Source organism: Carassius carassius, chromosome 41 (genome assembly GCF_963082965.1).
Source record: "Carassius carassius chromosome 41, fCarCar2.1, whole genome shotgun sequence".
In the NCBI taxonomy this organism is placed as follows: domain Eukaryota; kingdom Metazoa; phylum Chordata; class Actinopteri; order Cypriniformes; family Cyprinidae; genus Carassius; species Carassius carassius.
Window position 1 is genome coordinate 10,578,552 of NC_081795.1, and position 18,656 is coordinate 10,597,207.

The 18,656-nt window shown below is 37.9% G+C and overlaps 1 protein-coding gene across 1 annotated transcript in view; it reads right to left on the minus strand.

The window, feature by feature from the left end:
• Window positions 1–643: 643 nt before the first annotated feature.
• LOC132122693 (reticulon-4 receptor-like 1) overlaps window positions 644–18,656 on the minus strand; it is a 176,852-nt gene continuing 158,839 nt past the window's right edge. The window contains exons 2-3 of the mRNA XM_059533029.1: window positions 3,795–4,246; window positions 644–3,683 (exon numbers count right to left, since the gene is read on the minus strand). Coding sequence (XP_059389012.1) covers window positions 2,712–3,683; window positions 3,795–4,246 — 1,424 coding nt within the window. The 3' untranslated portion in view covers window positions 644–2,711. The remainder of the gene's footprint in view (window positions 3,684–3,794; window positions 4,247–18,656) is intronic.

Below are 18,656 nucleotides of genomic sequence, written 5' to 3' on the forward strand. Positions count from 1 at the left end.
TATCTCCGGATTTTCAGTGACATTCATAAATATGCAATGCATCAGAGATGATTTATAGAGGGTTAGTTATATGAGTTTTCGCATGTTCCACTGATTGAATAGGCTTCTTCACACTTGAGCCTGTGCAGCACTTGTTAAGTGAAATTGCTTTAATAGGTTAAATTAATAGTGTTTGTGGGTGGTGATGTTCCTGAGCTCTCCATGTAATCAAGCACATATATTAATGTATGATGACTCATGATATTCTGGTTGTGTGTGTGTAAACATGGATATATAGGGGTAAATTCAATTCAGATCCAGAGGAGCTGTGGTGTGTACTCAATTACTTAATTTTTAAAATTTTAAAAATTCAATTCAAACTGAACTTTAGAATGGTATAGTGGTAACACTAGTTGTTAATTAAGAGTTGAAAAAAAATGAACTTCGATAAATTTTCAAAAAATGTCTAAAGTTACAGTATATATATTTTATTTAGATGTTTTAGGTAATAATAATAATAATAATAAAACAATTATGTATCAAATAATCAAATTTTAAATTAATAATTAAAGCAAGGAGAGGTGGAAATGTGTAAATAAGCATCTTCTGTCAGGATTCATCGACATCTATAAACACACAAGCAAAGTAAATGCAAACAAACACATTTAACATAAGAAGATATAGATTTTAATATCTTTATAAACGTTTTTTCTGTTTTTCTTTTCTTTTTTTTCTTCTTTTTTTGAGAACAACTCGTTAAACCATCAAATCACTTGGATGGAGAGACACAGAAGAGAGAGGGAGGGATGAGGGGAGACCGGATTGTGCCGTTTAGTCTGAAAATTGGGCCCTACGGACATGACAAACAAATGTGTAAACAAAAAAACAAAAACAAAAAAAAGATCTATTCATAATAATAAAAATAATATTTGCATTCTGAAGAGAGGTTCTTCAGTGATTCAGGAACCCTGTTGTGATTAAAAATGTCATAATGATATCAGTGTCAGTACTGATTAATATTTCCATTGCAGATTGTGATGATACAGTTCTCTCTCCCTTTTTTTTTTTTTTTTTTTTTACAAAGTGTGTCTTAGAACAGGAGCAGACTGTCATCCATAGTGTCCCGAGTGTTCATGTGATTGTCCCTCTCCTGGACTCCTATTTGCATTTACAGAAACTGTAGAGGCATTCAATCAGGCCCATGACTCCAAAAGGTCTTCTTTTTTATTTGAAATGTGCTTTTTGTCATCAAGTCTCTTAAAGATACATTTAGTTTTTGTGTGTGTATTTTTCTAATATTTGTTTTCTTTTCTTCTTGTCTGTCTTGTTAAAACTTGTTGATTTCACACCACTCTAAGAAAGAGAGGCGTCTTTGTTTTCAATGGCGGGCTTAAGCTGAAGGCGCTTTTCAAAATATAGTTCACTTCAATCAGACCTGTGTCCCCTCCAGAGTCGGCCCCCCATCAGCAGTCCATTTCTAAGTCCTCTGAGTCACAGCCAGACAAAACAAACAATACTGAGGACATGAAACAAACACAACTCTAATTTTTTTCACAGCTTTTTTATACTGAACACACACACACGCACAAATGCACGCACGCACGCACACACACACACACACACACACACACACACACACACACACACACACACACACACACACACACACACACACACACACACACACACACACACACACACACACACACACGGTGTTTTTTTGGAAGCAGATGAGGTAAAATGGGTCTCATTTGCTTCTATGAACAATATAGCAGCTAGTAAAACCATTGGCTTTTATGTGCTGTTATAAAACAATACAATCCAAAAACAAGAATGATTCACCTGAAGTCACTTTTTAGAGGAAGTTATTGAAAGGTGTGGGGGGGTTGACAAATAAGTAATAAAAAAAGAGAAAATAATGTTCTACATAGGCTATAACATTTCTGAGGTAAGGAGAATGTATGTGCTCATGTACTGGCTATTGAGTTTAGGACGACTTTTTATAACACTTTTTCATTTCTTTTCTTTCAACATTTGTTGATTCACATCACTCTGTGAGGTTAAATAATATCCCCACAGTGAAGAAAGCAAGTCCTACCAGTGGTTGAAACTCCTGAACATAGGAGAACATACACCGATATATTTGTGCATTTATTTGGCAATAATGTGATATATTTAACACCGGGCGAAGTACTTATACAATTAGGAGCATCCGTTCCATTTGATAGTCTCCTGAATGTTTGTTTTGTTGTTAGAAATGTTGAAGAAAAATGAAGCAGTAGGATATGCTTCTTATACACAATCTCCATTTATGTTGCTAACTTGTGCCTCCTATTATGTGTTCTTTCTACACCTTTATTTGGTCATCTCTGTGCTTTCTTTCATTAAAATTGTTTTACATTTAGTAATTGTAATTGTTCTTGTTTAAAAAAACAGAACAATGAAAAAAAGAAAAAAAAACAACAACAACAGTGGCAGTGGCAGTGCAAGCATGTTTGGTTTGCTTCACTATTCTTCTTATTGCCCAACCCAAATTTGGAATTTATATCATCCGGTGTTCAGTTTTCATCTATTTCAGTCTAAATGGCAAAGCTCCTCATAAAATGTAGTACACATTATCACTCACTCACACACACACACACACATACACACACACACACACACACACACACACACACACACACATTAGTAGGCCTGGTAATGCTGGAGCATTGATGGTCCAGCATCAGAGTTCAGCGCAAAATGAGTACAAGCAGTGCCAGAATACTAGAAAGAAAGAAATGTGTATGATGAGAGTGTCCCCAGTTGGTGGCTTGCTGGACCCCACTAGGGGGACGCACAGAGGTCCTGGGGGTACATTTGTGCTTTCTGCGGGTGTTTGAACCATCAGCAGATGTTTCATCATATTTCCCTGTGAAATCGGGAGAGGAGTACTCCTTATCCGCCATCTCCTTTAAGGTGTGGACCTCGTTAGGTCCTTTTCCCTTGCTGCCCCTGACACGCTGGCGTGTGCAGTTTCGAGACCGGCCGGGCCTCTGAGCAGGGACCATGTCCGGAGACCCTCCTGGTCCTGCTTGTACACCATTTATGGCAGGGGGTGGTTGGGGCAGGGGAGAGGGAGGGGAAGGGTATTGTTCATTCAGTTGGTGGTGGTGTGGGTGTGTTTGTGGAGGCTGAGCAGGATGGGGCTCCTGCTTCAGTGAGACTTTCTCTGTTCCTGCCCAAGTCTTAGTCTTACTCTGGTGCAGGGACTCAGATCCGGAACAATTTGGGAAGTCCTCGTTCTTCAGTTGCTTCAGATCTTTGCCTGCCAGTTCTGCCGGTGCCACGCAACCCACTGATGACGTGGACCCCCGAAACTTTTTGAGCCAGTCCCACAGTGATAAAGACTTACAGTCACACTCCCAAGGGTTGTCATTTAGGCGAAGGTACTCCAGTGCAGGCAGCTGGGTGAGACACTCACCAGCTAGCTCCGTCAAGGAGTTGTTAAACAAATATAGGGTAGTGAGCCGCTGCAGGTCATGGAATGCCAGGCGGTCCACCCACTTAAGTTGGTTGTGGTGCAGTAGCAGCCGGTCCAAAGCCCCCAGTCCTCTAAACGTATTTTGGTACAGGCTCCACAGACGGTTCCCGTGAAGAAACAGGTGACTCAAGTTGTGTAAGTCCACAAAAAGATCATCCTGCAGATACTCCAAATGGTTGTCCTTTAGACACAGAAATAAAATATTGGTTATATTTTTCTACTACTGCAATAGTACAAGATGCAACCAGTGCCGTTTTATTTTGTTACACAAGCAGTTATGTGAGTGTCTCACCTGCAAGTACAGATACTGGAGATTGCGGAGACCCTGGAAGATGTTATTCGGCAATGCACTGAGGCCACAGCGATATAGATGGAGGGCATGGAGCCGGCCCAGCCCATGAAAGGTTTCTGCAGATAGTGAACGTAGGTGGCGATTGTCTCCCAGGTCCAATTCCTCCAGCAAGGTGAACCCTTGGAAAGTAGTTGGTTCGATATATGTGATATTGTTGGAGTAAATCCACAGAGTGACTGTGGTAGGGCTAAAGTGGCCCCGCAGTAGTCGATGGATCTTGTTGTTTTGGAGGAAGATGCGCTCACTGTGTGGAGGAATGCCTTCCGGGACGGACAGGAAGTTGTGGGCTTGGCAGCTGACGGTGCTGGGGGCCATGTAGCAAATGCAGTGACGTGGGCAGGACCAGGAGAGCTCCAGCCCACAGAGTACCAGCAGGAACTCCAGGCCACAGCCTGGAAAGATATGGAGAGAGATAGAGACAGACTTAGTGCTTGCTATGTTAAATCAAAATTTGTAAATAGTAAAGAATTTAGCTGCTTGTTATTCGAAAAAGTTTCTCCATAAATGCCCTCAGAACTGTTAAAACCTGTGGAAGATAAATAAGTTCAGGTGTCTCATTAAATGTAGACACTATACAGTAAAAAAAAAAAAAAAAAATATATATATATATATATATATAATATATATATATATATATTTTTTTTTTATCAAATAAATGCAGGCTTGATGAACAGAAGAAACTTCTTTCAAAAACATTAAAAATAGTAATGTTTCCAAACTTTTGGTCTGTACTGTATATTTATATATATATATATATGCACAGGCATCAGCTGAAGGTGAGGTCTCAGGAGGCAGAGAATCTCAACTGGGATTTTTAAGAGGACAAATTAATTAGCCAGTGGCTTTGCAGTTGCTTTTTCCAGGCTAATCCCAAGATCTTCTCTCACAGGTTTTTGGATTGCCAGCCTCTCCTGGGAGCAACATTACAAGTGATAGAGGTGATTCTGGAAGACACGGGCCTCAGGTTCTGTCATCATTTACTTAATGTCTTGTCGTTCCAAACCTGAATGACTTAATATCTTCTGCAAAACACAAAGTAAGATATTCTTAAGACTGTTTGAACTGTTTTTGTCCAAACAATGTAGTTAGTGGACCCAAGATATCATTGGACCCCATTTGCATTTACCTTCATGATATATATATATATATACAGTACAGACCAAAAGTTTGGACACACCTTCTCATTCAAAGAGTTTTCTTTATTTTCATGACTATGAAAATTGTAGAGTCACACTGAAGGCATCAAGGGCTATTTGACCAAGAAGGAGAGTGATGGAGTGCTGCGCCAGATGACCTGGCCTCCACAGTCACCGGACCTGAACCCAATCGAGATGGTTTAGGGGTGAGCTGGACCGCAGACAGAAGGCAAAAGGGCCAACAAGTGCTAAGCATCTCTCGGGGAACTCCTTCAAGACTGTTGGAAGACCATTTCAGGTGACTACCTCTTGAAGCTCATCAAGAGAATGCCAAGAGTGTGCAAAGCAGTAATCAAAGCAAAAGGTGGCTACTTTGAAGAACCTAGAATATGACATATTTTCAGTTGTTTCACACTTTTTTGTTATGTATATAATTCCACATATAATTCCACATGTGTTAATTCATAGTTTTGATGCCTTCAGTGTGAATCTACAATTTTCATAGTCATAAAAATAAAGAAAACTCTTTGAATGAGAAGGTGTGTCCAAACTTTTGGTCTGTACTATATATATATATATATATATATATATATATATATATATATATATATATATATATATATATATAATAAAAAAGGCCACTTAAAAAGAATGATAATGCTGAATGATATTGAGTATAATGTCAAGCAAGAGCAGCACATTTCTGGTTTGTTGATGGGTCTGTAGGGATACCCAGTACAAAAAAGGTTCGAAAACACTGTGATAGAGCTAGAAAATAAGAATACATTGAAGAAAACATTATACAGATCTCAATAAACCTTGTAAAAAAAAATAATAATTAATTATTAATCAATGAATCAATATGGAATCTTTACTGAAGAAGTATATATGGAAGTTTAATGTTTTAAGACTACTGATGTAGTAAGAATTATATACATTTTCATAGTTGTACCAAGCTGTTGATTGCTGTAAAGTGGATACTGTCTTCACATAAAGATCAAACAAGACTGATGTCATCATCATCATGTTGTTGACACAAGCTCACTGACAGTAGTATCTGCAAGCTGTTGCATCAATCAGTGATGATGTGCAGGCCTCAAGGTAAATTTCACTGATGTGTCCTTTCATGTCTGGCACATTGTTTTCTGTAGATGCTCAGTGCTGTATACTCATGGTGGTAATCAAGACAAGGTTTGCATGTGTTTTGTTCGTCTCCCTCAGGCTCTTTAAAAGACATAGTACAGCCAAAAATGTTCATGATTTACTATAATCTGTACAATTTTTTTCAGTGAATGTGGAACATAAAATAAGATATTTTGAAGAATGTTGGTGTCCGAACAAAAATGGGCCGTACTGAGTTTCATTGCATTAAAAAAAAGACATTTAGACATAATCCAGAATATTTGTCTTTTGTTTTCCACAGAAGAAGGGTTTATAAAGACATGTGGTTGACTACACGACAGAATTTTTGTTTTTGGGAAAACTATGTCATTAACTCATGTAACTTTCAATGAAATAAGGACTGCCCAAGGAGACCCTGTTGAAAAGGAAATAAACAGTGACAAGAAAACAGAATCACTTCTGAGCCCTTCAGGGAAGCAGCAAAATCTGGTATTTTACGAGTATTTATTCTGTCCGTGTGTGCATAAGTCGGGCTCACCCTGCTTCTGCTGAGACTGATCCCAGGGCCTACCAACAACCTCTTGAGTGCTTTGTTAAACCTGTGTTAAGCCTCTGAGAGGCATACAATACCCCTGCTGCTTTCTGACATGCTTCCTCGGAGCCATTTTATGTAACTTATCCACAAATTCATCTACACACAGAATAGAAGGGAAGGAGAACATTTTCCACTATTATAAGAGTTTTACTATTATAAGAGTCCCATTTGCTCATGAACGGCGGCTTTCCCCCCGCCCTTCTTTTTAAAGAATGCATCATTCATAGCATCATTCCTGTCATTCACTCAAAATTGATTCCCGCTGCCTCTTATCATCCACCATAACCCTTCAAAATAGAGAGGCAGGAATTATGCTTTTACAGTGGATGAGCGGATATTTTTTGGAATTGCTTTCGACTCCAAATGTGTCTAAGCTTTGGCATTCAGATGCAGACTATGTTGACCTTTAGCAATGATTCCCTGGGCGTCTGATGACAGCGCCTGAGCAGCTTGCCTCACCTGCGCGTGAGCCTTGCGCCCAGAGTGGCCATGTAATCCCATTTGTTTTAATGGCATGCCAAAATGAAATATGTCCTCACCAACATACTAAATAAGCAGCCAGAACCCTCCGCAAGCTCCCCCCATTGGCGTTGCACGTGCATGTGGGATTATTATTATTTAAAAAATGGTTGTTGTTCTTGTAATGTCGGTCAGCTACTGTAAACTGTAACCTGGAGCAGAAATACATATTACTCTACCTTTGCACATATGCTAATCTGTTTTAGCAAAAACTTGCAGGATATAAGCCTGGATATTGTAAAAAAAACAAAAAACTGTATTTTAGCAAAGATGGCAAACATTTCAAAATATGACACTCTTTACACAAACGAGTCCCAATCCCAATGAGGATGGCAAAGTTCTGGGGTCTTTTCAGGGTATCGAGCATGAGGGATTATAGCGCCAATACACTATCTCCACTCTAAATCAGGTTCACAAGCCTTAAACAACTTCAGTGCTGTGTGTTGTGAGCTGTGGGTTTGAAAATTATCTAGCTAAGATGAACAGCTCAAAAGATGAAGTGTAATAACTTCCCCAATGTTTAAAAGATCTAAAAAAAAATGTGATGTCTAGTAATGCAATATTACTTCAGTTGTTATCCAATCAGTACTGGGTATTTTTTTATTCTTTCCCTATGTGTCTATGTTTCCCCTATTTGTTAGTTTCATACCTGTCCTTTGAGTAAATAAGCAAGAGTGTGTTGTGTTGCTCATGGAAAGTTAAGCTTCTGGGATTTCAGCCAGATAAATCGGGAAAGACAAGGCAAACAACTTTGGCTGGCAAAGCTGCTGAGCCTTTTCCTTTTATTTTTCTTACTTGCTGGCTGTTTACGTCTGTTTGCAAACCTCCTCGCATTAAACTTTGCATATCACATATAATGAAATTCTTCCTCAGCACTTTACATAATAGACTTATTCCTTTGGTGTAGCATTGGCTTTTGTGGAGGCGTATCGCCTAATTGCACATACTATGCTTCCCACTGTTTGTCTCCGCTTTTGTCACACTGCAGGTGTAATTATTTTCCTCAAATTCCTGCTTTTTCTTTCATTTTTATATATAAAACTTCAACAGAACTGGGTATCATCTTGTAGATAACAGTACAAGTTGAGATAAGGCTTCTTTTTTATCAACCTTGGATTAAGAGACTGGTAACCCCCTTTTTATGGGCCAATTATCACTACTAACTATCTGCCATCATTTACCATCATATTGGCTGTTTATTAATACTTATAAAGGTTATATTACTTCTTTATTCTGCAGAACCATATTTTATATCCTCCTTAATCCACCACACACCTAAACGTAACTACCTTACTACCTTGATCCCTAGTCTAAATTGTTAACAAGAAACTAGTTATCTGTGACCCACAAGCTAATCATGAATGGCACACCCCTTCCCTCATCTCACTGAAATGCAGGCCCGGCGCCACAAGGGGGCAAAAGGGGGTAATGCCCCCTCAGATCTGACTTGTGCCCCCTCTGTTTCATTTTTGTATTCATGCTTAAAAATAAAATGTTCAAGCTTTTGAGTTAAATAATAATTTAACCTTATTCCCATGGGATTTAGAATGTTCAGTGTTGTGACTCGTGACATTACTGCCAGATTCAAACGTCTTTCGCGTTGGTTGGCGATGAGCCAGATCGGACGAGCTCAACGCTGTCATATATCACAACTATGCAGTGTTTTCAACCTCATAATGTTTATTTTAGATTTCAGACATTTAAATACACATAAGCACTGGTAAAACAACAGCCTACATTTGGAGTTTGTAAAATACACACTGATGTCTGTGGAAGCAAGTGCTAGTGTCGCGTTGGTTAGCGCTGAGCCAGAGTCGGACGAGCTCAGCACTGTCATATCACAACTATGCAGTGTTTTCAACCTCATAATGTTTATATAGATTTCATACATTTAAATAGGCTACACATAAGCACTGGTAAAACAATAGCCTACATTTGGAGTCTGTGAAAGCAGTAAAAACAATCTATTCAAATATAATTTGCAGACGTGTGTTTTTCATATCAGATAAGTAGGCTAACTATAAAGTTTACTCTATTGTTATAAAGATTTTTAAACGACCACACACACTCACTTACACCTATTTGAAAATCGGAATATCAGATAGTTGATGACATGGTAAGTAAGTTTGTGAATATTTCGAATAAAAAAGGAAAAACGAAATGAAGGATAGCCTACATCTGTTATACAGTGTTATTATTATGGCTGCGGTGTTTCACGTGACAAATATGACGCGTTGCCATGGAAACATTAAGGGGGAACGTTTTAAAATAACTGTCGCCTTGAAAAATCTTATGCCGCGTTCCAGGCAACCCGTAACCTGTGTTTTTCCAACCTTCTACCCGTGAAACTGCACTGGAAAAGCAGTCAAACCCGTGACTTCCCACCCGTGAACTCGTACTAGATAGATGTACTCCGAGTTAAGAAACTCTGATGTCACATAGCCTGCGAAACAACAATGGCAGCCTCTACGGATAATATTGCCTATGGATGCAGTGTTTACGCAAGTGGTGCACGTTAAAAAAACGATTTTAGGACAATATAACATTGCAATAAAATTAATAATCTAGCTACAATTGCTTGCGCTCAGGAAGTTTGGCGTGACTTGCCTGGAACGCTATAAAGTCGTGAGTCGTGGTTTGAAATCGTGACTTACAGGCTCAAAAACCTGCCTGGAACACAGCATTACTCTCGGGAGTCAGTTAGAATATTTTAAACTTAAGTGTGAAAGGGTTAATTATTCATAATAAATGACGCTGGCTTATCTTTTGTTGACTGTGTGATTTCCTGATGTGGGTATTAAGTCACATGGAAAATACAGTTGTTTAAATTTAAAGCAAGGGGCGTGGTTTTATCCAACCCCGTGCCATTCGGTGTCCGTCGAGCAAATATCTGAACGTGTGATAATCATAGACAGTAATATGGTGATATTATCAGCAATTAAGTTTCAGTTAAAATGTGAATTATCATTAATATTCAACAATGGACATAAAGTATATGCAGCATATTTCAGACCACAAAAAGGACACTGAAAGTGTGATTGAGAGTACAGCTGATGAAGATGCTGCATTTTGATGGTGTAATAAAGTTAAGCCCCCTTAACAATTTCACATGCCCCCTCAGTCGCGGACCACAGGTTGAAAACCACTGCGCTAGAGTGTTTTTCAGCGTCTTTGTAACTAGGTTTGCTAAGTGTGCTTTGTCTTCATAGTGGTTGCATGCTTACTGGCCCTAAACAGCCTACCCCTTTCATATTCTCATCTGTAGATTTGACTCGGGTCCTTCCTTCAATATAACTTTGAAGGATTATATATATATATATATATATATATATATATATATATATATATATATATATATTCAGCTCCTGTCCTCTTCTATTTTACTGTTTGAGTATATTCATCTCCATATCAAACCAGCCCTGAGATGCCAGGTATGCATAGCAGGATGAGAGGTAATAATGAGAAGGAGGGATGGCACATGGCTTGAAAGGTTGTCATTTACTGAACACAGAGGATGTGGATGAGTATTGTCATATTTTTATTTTTGCTTGCAATGAGCCTGTGTCACCAAATCAAGTTAATAAGATTGTTTTGACCACTGTTTTCCATGGTTTCATATTATTGTAAGCTGGCAATCTCACCCAAAACACTTCCTCAGTTTTTTCTCTGATTCTTTCTTTCACTATCTGTCAGTCTTTTCTGAACCCTTCTATAACTGTTAAAAGCTTTTTAAGCCGAAACTGTTTAAATGGCCTTCAACCAGTCTCGATGTTTGACCCCATGACCCCACGGTCACTGTGCCTTTTCATGCCATGCAGAATTTAAGTGTGGAAATAAATAAATAAATAAATAAAGGCATAAAACAGAATGGCATTGGTCCCCAGTCAGTCAGCGCAAAGTAAGTGCACAGAATATCAATGAAACATAGTTCACACTAAATTTGCCCTCATGAATAACACATGGTTGCTAATAGGAGAGAAATGGTCCGTTTGTTTCCCTGGGTGACTCTGTCCATCATTACACTGGATAAACTCAATTTCCTGTTTCTCTCTAAGGACCCTGATAAGCACTTGGCTATTTGTTGCCTTGCTCGCAAATGACATGCTTTCACATAATAGGTGTTCATGCTGATGTTTGCACATACACACAATGTTTGACAATCAAGCTAATGGCAAAGCAGTAAAGCTCAGCATTGATTGGTTTGAGCCTGGTTTTAATAGCCAAAGGGAAATCAAGTGAGTTTTTAGTCATTGCAGACATTATTTTTAAGTTAAACTGTGGTTATGGTTAGACAGACATTAGATTAATTAATCATAGACTGGGAGGTTAAAAAATTATCCCATGCTGTTCCTGAACAAAATTGTAGCATTGTTTGCTGTGTCACAAGCAAAAGCAACATTAATTACTGCTGACATAATGGGCAATTTCATCTTTGTTCTTCTGACACATTTAGATTTAACCAGGAGTCATCAATAGGGTCTGCCAATTACTGTTATGAAAATATGCATTAAACGCAAGCACACATTAGAAGTTCAGCTTATTAAACGAATATATAATCTACAAGTATATGACTCATTTATGATGTTTAAAGGCTTTGAAATAATAATTTCTAGATGTACAAAGCACATTATGGAAATACATTAATAGCATGTTTTTACAGTTTAAAATTCAACACCCACAGAGGTCTGAAAAAGGTTGAAGGCCGCTGGTCTTATGTGTCAGGTAATTTGTTAAAGATATAAAGGTCAGGATGAGCTGTTTTAGGGAAAGAAAAGTACCACAATGTCATCATGTCGCAAGGTCGCTTTCGTGGTGTGAAAACCAATTATTTGGAAAGTGAGGCTGATCTCGGCAGACCTTTATCGGAGAAGTGATTGAGGCTTTAGTGTGTGAATAACCAACCACTGTGCTTTGAATAATCAGATTTCATTACGATCTACATTAATTTATGTGACATTTGTTTGAAGTGGCTATTAGTTCCGAGCAATGATTAATTGCGCCAATTAGACTACACATTGACTTTATTATATTTGTGTGATCCACTGCCTTAATGTGACATAGTGGTTCTTTTCCCCCCATACAGTTAGCGCTGAGCTTATGCTAGCTAATGTAACCACTATTTATCTCAATATGTAATGACAAGCTGTTTATTTACTTTTCATCACATCAGCATGCTAGCCTAAGCTAAATCCCTTCATATGAGAGAGAGCAGGAGAGAGAGAGAGAGAGAGAGAGAGAGAGAGAGATAGCTGGTTATTATTTATTGAATAAAATGTTGCTGTGGCAACATTCTGTTGTGGTTAATTAATGACAACATTAATGAGGCTGAGATGTCTAATAATTAATAACTGCGTATTTCACTGTTTGAGTGTTCTGCTTTTTTTGTCAGTTTCAGGTTTTTTAAAATTGTTCACATTAATACATGGCTGTATTTCCTTCTTATAAATTGATTAAACCCCTCGAAACTAGCTTATGTTGTCCTAACCATGAAGGCATGATGCAATATATGTGAAAATATGACACACACACACACGCACACGCACACACACACACACACACACACACACACACACACACACACATATATATATATATATATATATATATATATATATATATATATATATATATATATATATATATATTGTAACACTGTAAATCTTTACTTTCACTTTTAATTTAATGGTACCTTGCAGAACAAGTATTAATAAATAACAATCTTTTGAACAATGAAATCTGGGTTTTTGTTCTCAACCATAACCATGAAAAGTCTTTGTGTGCATTTCTAACAGAATAATGGCTTTTAGGATTACAGTTAGTCTATTGTAATTATTAGCAATTAGGTAATTATAGCAATTGTGCCAATGGGAAATAATAATTTAGATGAGTGCATGTGCTGGGGGACAGGAACAATTGTCCCCACAAGGATAGTAAAACACATAAATCACTCAAGACGAGACGAGTTTGTTCATATATGTAGCACAGTATACACAGTGGTAATTTAGTGCTTTGCACATAATTAAACAGAGATCAAGTCAGTTTAAAATTAACTTAAAGTACAAACAACATTAATTAAAATAAATGTGTGTGCAGGCTGTTATGGTACAAGTGTTTTTCCGACTATAGCATTCATATTAAGGGTCACTCACCTAATATTTTTCCTCAGTCAATCACTCCACACTTTGCCTCTTAAGTCAGCTATTATACTGTGTTGGATCTCTCTATTCAGACAGATATTTTAGAGCTAAGGAAAGTCCCTGTTACCATATTAACCATCTTTCTCCAGACTGACGAATACGGCAGAGGTGGTGCTGGCACCGATCACCCATGAGGGAAACCCTGTGCTTTGCCAACTGCTGTCTGAGTTAAGTGGACAAGATTGGATTTTTTTCAGTGCTTGCTTTTTATGCTTCTGTTGTGTTGTTGCGGTTAAAAATCGGTGCATTTAACAAGTTAATTGGTTTGAGATGCCAATAGATCTGTCTGGGATTAGAGATAGCCTACTAAATAAATATCTAAGAGCAAAAGAATGACTTAGGATAGATGTATATAAGTCAACATGAAATTTGCATGTTGCTTCCCTATCAAATGACTTTCTTTTTTGACTGTTGTGATGTAGGTCATTCTAGCTATTAGTTAAAAATTGCAATTTAGGCATTGTTTTAGGCTAATGCAGATTTATACAAGCTTTTTTATTTGTTTATATTTAAAAGGATAGTACACCCAATAGTAAGTAAATGTCAGAAATATAGTTTCAAACCTGTATCACAATGTTTCTTGTGTACAAACAGATCTTAAAAAATAAATAATAATACAAATATTCTGCACTTAAAATGAAAAAATGAAAGTAATTTTTGGCCATTATAATGAAATGTTGTACATTCTATTAAATACTTTTACTGTATGGATAGAAAAAATCCATCCAGGTTTGAAAGACATTTGAAAGAGTTTTGGGTGAACTATCCTATTAATGTTAGCAATAATGCAATACAATTATTGGAAATAATAGCAAATTATGATGGATTAAAAAAATGGTTTATGAATATGTCACCTATGACTCAGATTACATCACAACCAAACATATGCAAGCACAAACCCAAACACAGAAGGCGGGAGGGTTAGGGAAAAGAAGGAAAGAGAAAAGCTGCTCCAGTGACAGCAGCAGTTTCAAGTTGAGGAGCTAAACATAATTGGTCTAAACAAACAGACACCATATGGGCATGTAAATAATAAAGAGAGGGATTTGAGCAGTGCGTGCAGATGAATATACCATGTTGTCAAATGAGGATTTAGGAGGTTACAAAAATGCAGAGGCGGACAGCTTTGGAATCTGCAGATGTTTAATACCTGGATTTCAATTATGGGAATTTAATAGATGTCATGGTGATGTTAATTCTATTTACTTCTATTGAGAGAAGAGGGAGGGTTATTGTTTTATGCTTTGTTTAGTTTACAGGGGCTTCAAAATATCCCATTGGTCTTGCTCAGCAATCAAACCCTGGACCGCAACCTTTATCAGAGAGATGCACTGTGAATGATGATTCTGCGGTTTGAGAAGCCATCTATCACTGCATTCCCAGTTCGGCCACGTACAAATCAAATTGTTGTCAAACCCAACCAATGTTGTCTGCATGAACTCTGGAGCTGTATAACACAATTAATAGAGCAGTTTTGCATCCAGCACTTGACCTTGCTCAGAATGACAAGCTGTCTTGCATGCTCTTTTGTCCTTTAAGATAAATTCACAGTAAACTATGTTGAAAATTGACACGTTTTGCGATTCAGAGGTTTGTTGGGTGCATCATTTGTTAATGGCTTATATCAGGGTTAAATAGCTACAATTCACTTTGACATCCAATTCATTACCTCCTTCAATGTTTAGCCTTATTCAATGACTGGCTAATACAATGCCTTAGGACATGTATAGAGCACTTTTCATAGAGCTAATTTTCCACTCGTCTCTAATTTAAATTTAAAGCTTGATGTTAGCCATTGATCAGCCTGACACAATCGTCTGTTATTGGCCCTTAAGAGTGCTGTGTTTCCGCTGCTGTGTTCCTACTGGTTGAGCGCCGGCAGACACATGTCGTGCTTACCGAAATGATCTGTCGGTAAAAGGTTTTTGTGATGAATGATTTACAGCTTAAACACACCTCGCTCAAGGCAGACCAGCATACCCCAATCCTGCTGCAACCGAAGGGGCCAATTTTCCAGCTCACTTCATTTTAGTATTGGCATCCTTCAACACATTTATGAGACTGCCTTCAAAGAAAACAGGGCTCCTTCACATGTGCATGCACATGCTGCATGCCGTGCAAGCCAACCATTCGCCTGGCCCAGATATGGAGGCAATAAATTATGGAATAGTAGTGGTTTTTACTTTTTTATTTTTTTGGCAACTTGTCTCTAAGTAAGGGGAAAAAAATACACACACTTACAGGGATAGTTCAAACAAAAAATATGTACTTATTTATAAAAATTATTTATTTATGTTCACCATGAACTGTGGTTGTATCGTGGTTGAAAATGTAACTGCTGTGAACTACTCCTTTAAGTGCAAACAATAAGGCTCAAGCTGTATCAATAGGAGCTTTAAGGCCCTCCTCTTAAGAGAACTCAAGCAGCAGATTACTAATAAAACAGGATACACTATCAGCTCATTAGTTCAAGTGTGAAATAGATATCTGTAAGAGCTGCTTTTGGGACCCTCAGTACAGAAGAACAACACCTGACAGCTGGCATGAAGCAAGGAGACCCCAGACTTGATGCTCTGACCTCCCCACAGTTACTGCCATTAAAAGGGTTCCTGTTCACAAAAACCATTGCACTTATGACTCTGTTGAACCTTCTTGCTCTAATGTTCTTAAAACTCTGTGTGTGTGTCCTTGACCAGCGTGAGATTCTTGCCTTTAGCCAGATGTCACTGATGGAACATAATGGATGATAACCCACAATATTCTTCTCACCTGTAAAGTCAAAGGTCGTTTTTGTTAACCCTTGTTTTGTGAAAGATGTACATGCAACATTCATGCATTATATTTATTTTGAGCATTAAAAATTGTGTAAGAACTGTGTCCCCCTCCACCCCCCTGGGTAATAATGGTGTAAATGATCAATAACTTTTTTTTTGTATTCAAGACTTTCATATATGTGCCCATGCACAATTTGGGAAATACATTTTTTTTGTAAAATGTGTGACAACTAGCCCCATTCTCTACTGTTGCCCTCCCTCTGACTGCTTTTCCATTTGAATTATTTCATTAAGGCAATATATTCCTTCTCTCATTCGCTAATGTCTTCAGTCATCAAGCATACATATTAGAGACAGTTGCTCCTCCCAAACACCCACCCTTCCTCACAATCTCTCGCTGTCTCTCTCACACTCTTCCCTTTTGTGTCCTATCTGCTGTATTCCTCCCACTCAGCCAGTGTCACAATCCCAGGGTTGTTTACACTTCCCGTTCTGTTTTTGTTTGGTCGTTTCAGCACGAGCAGCGACACAGGAGGCTCGGCTGGATAAAACACAGTCAGCGTACGGTCCTGATTATGGCAAAGCCAATCTGGACGTTAGAGATAGTAAGGCAGCTTACTGGATTCACTGAGTCATACGGAAGCCACATCATGCTCAACACCGACTTCAAAGTTTATTCATTAGGCTTAAAAAAAAGTCTTCATCATGCTAATTTACTTAAATATTTAAACTTAGAACTAACTTTTTTGTCTTTGAAAAGGGCTCTATGGATTATGGCGCTACATCGTGGGTGGCTCTTGTGAACAACACGACAGATAACCAGAGGAGCAGCATAAATGTTTTTCAGTCCTTTAATAACTCCTGATAGCACAAACACATCTTTATCATGTGGAAGATTTTATAAGCATTTGCTCATCTTCAATAAGATTTCCTTTTAGATGTTGTAAAATGCTCTCTAACAGACATCTTAGAGACCTATCTGTGCTATCTGGGAGAAAGAAAGCTATCAATTTGTCATCAACTGATGAAAACTGTGACCTGAAAGTCAGCAGATAAAAAAAAGTCAATTTCAAGTGCTGACTTTATTTTTTTTTAATTTCAGCAAAGCTATTTAAGTACATTTGTAGTTAATTTAGTTAAATTTAAGATTTAAATAAAATGAGGGAACTAATTAAAAAATTGTGGGATTTAACTCTTAATTCACAACACCAATATTTATTTTTCCTCCATGCATGTCATGTGCAGGGCTTTGTAAATTAGCTACTTTCTCATTATTGCTGCTTAAATGACTGCTAATTAAATCATGTACCCTCACTGTGAAAAAAATCAACCAATATTTAAATTTCTTAATGGCCCTTGAATGATCAGAGGTTTTTGCTGAGTCACTGAGGCATTGCTATATTCTAGAGAAACAATCTACCCAGATCTAAATCTGGAAGAACGCATTACAGACTTAACAGTATGACTTTCTGTAAAGCTGTTTTGCTAAATTTGACTTTAAGGATGACTTTCAGATTAGTTTAAGTTTCTAGAGTGTGTTGCTCTATGGAAATGTAGCTTTTTTGAGTGCGGCAGAGTGGTTATAACATCTATCAGCCACTCAGCTGGGCTTCCATTTTAGGAAGGTTGTGGAGGGGAAATTATTGGTTTAGGCTTTTAACGGGGGTGAGAAAGAGAGACCATATTACTCCTGTACTGCAATCCTTACATTGGCTTCCGGTCAAATTCAGGATTGATTTTAAAATTGTTTGTCTACAAGGCCCTGTCAGGCCTTTCCCCCAGTACATCAGTGATCTTATTGTTCCTTACTCTTCTTCTAGAGTACTTAGGTCCACCGTTTAACAGCTTTTAACAGTCGTTGTAATTTAAAATCAAAAGGAGATCGTGCTTTTTCTGTGGTCGGTCCCAAACTCTGGAATAGTCTCCCTTTGCATGTGAGGTCAGCTCCATCGATTATAACTTTTAAGTCTTATAACTTATTTGTTTTCTTTAGCTTTTGAATAAGGTATGTTTTTTTTGTTATTGTTGTATGATTTTAATTTTATTATTTTTGTAAAGCACTTTGTTGAAGCTTCTGTTGTTTAAAAAATGTGCTATATAAATAAAATAGCTTGCTTGCTATCACTGTGTGCTAACGCGTTGATCCCTTTATTTCTACCAGTTAAACATAAATGACAATGGAAAAGGAACACTGTAGGAACACTTCCTTTCCTCTGCAAACTCTTAAGTGAGCCATTATGTCTCATTTGAACCTCATGTTTGTCATATGGTTAGACAGAAGAGGGAGTGAAATACGGTACTTCAAATCACTCCCAGGCTGCATCTGCTGTCCTTTTGGAGCCAAACAAGGTACCTGAATATCAACAAAATGAGCCATACTAAGACCATCTGTTGTGGATGGCTGTCCTTTGGGTGAGGGAAAATCCATATTCCCATTTTATAGCACATTTCCCAAAGAA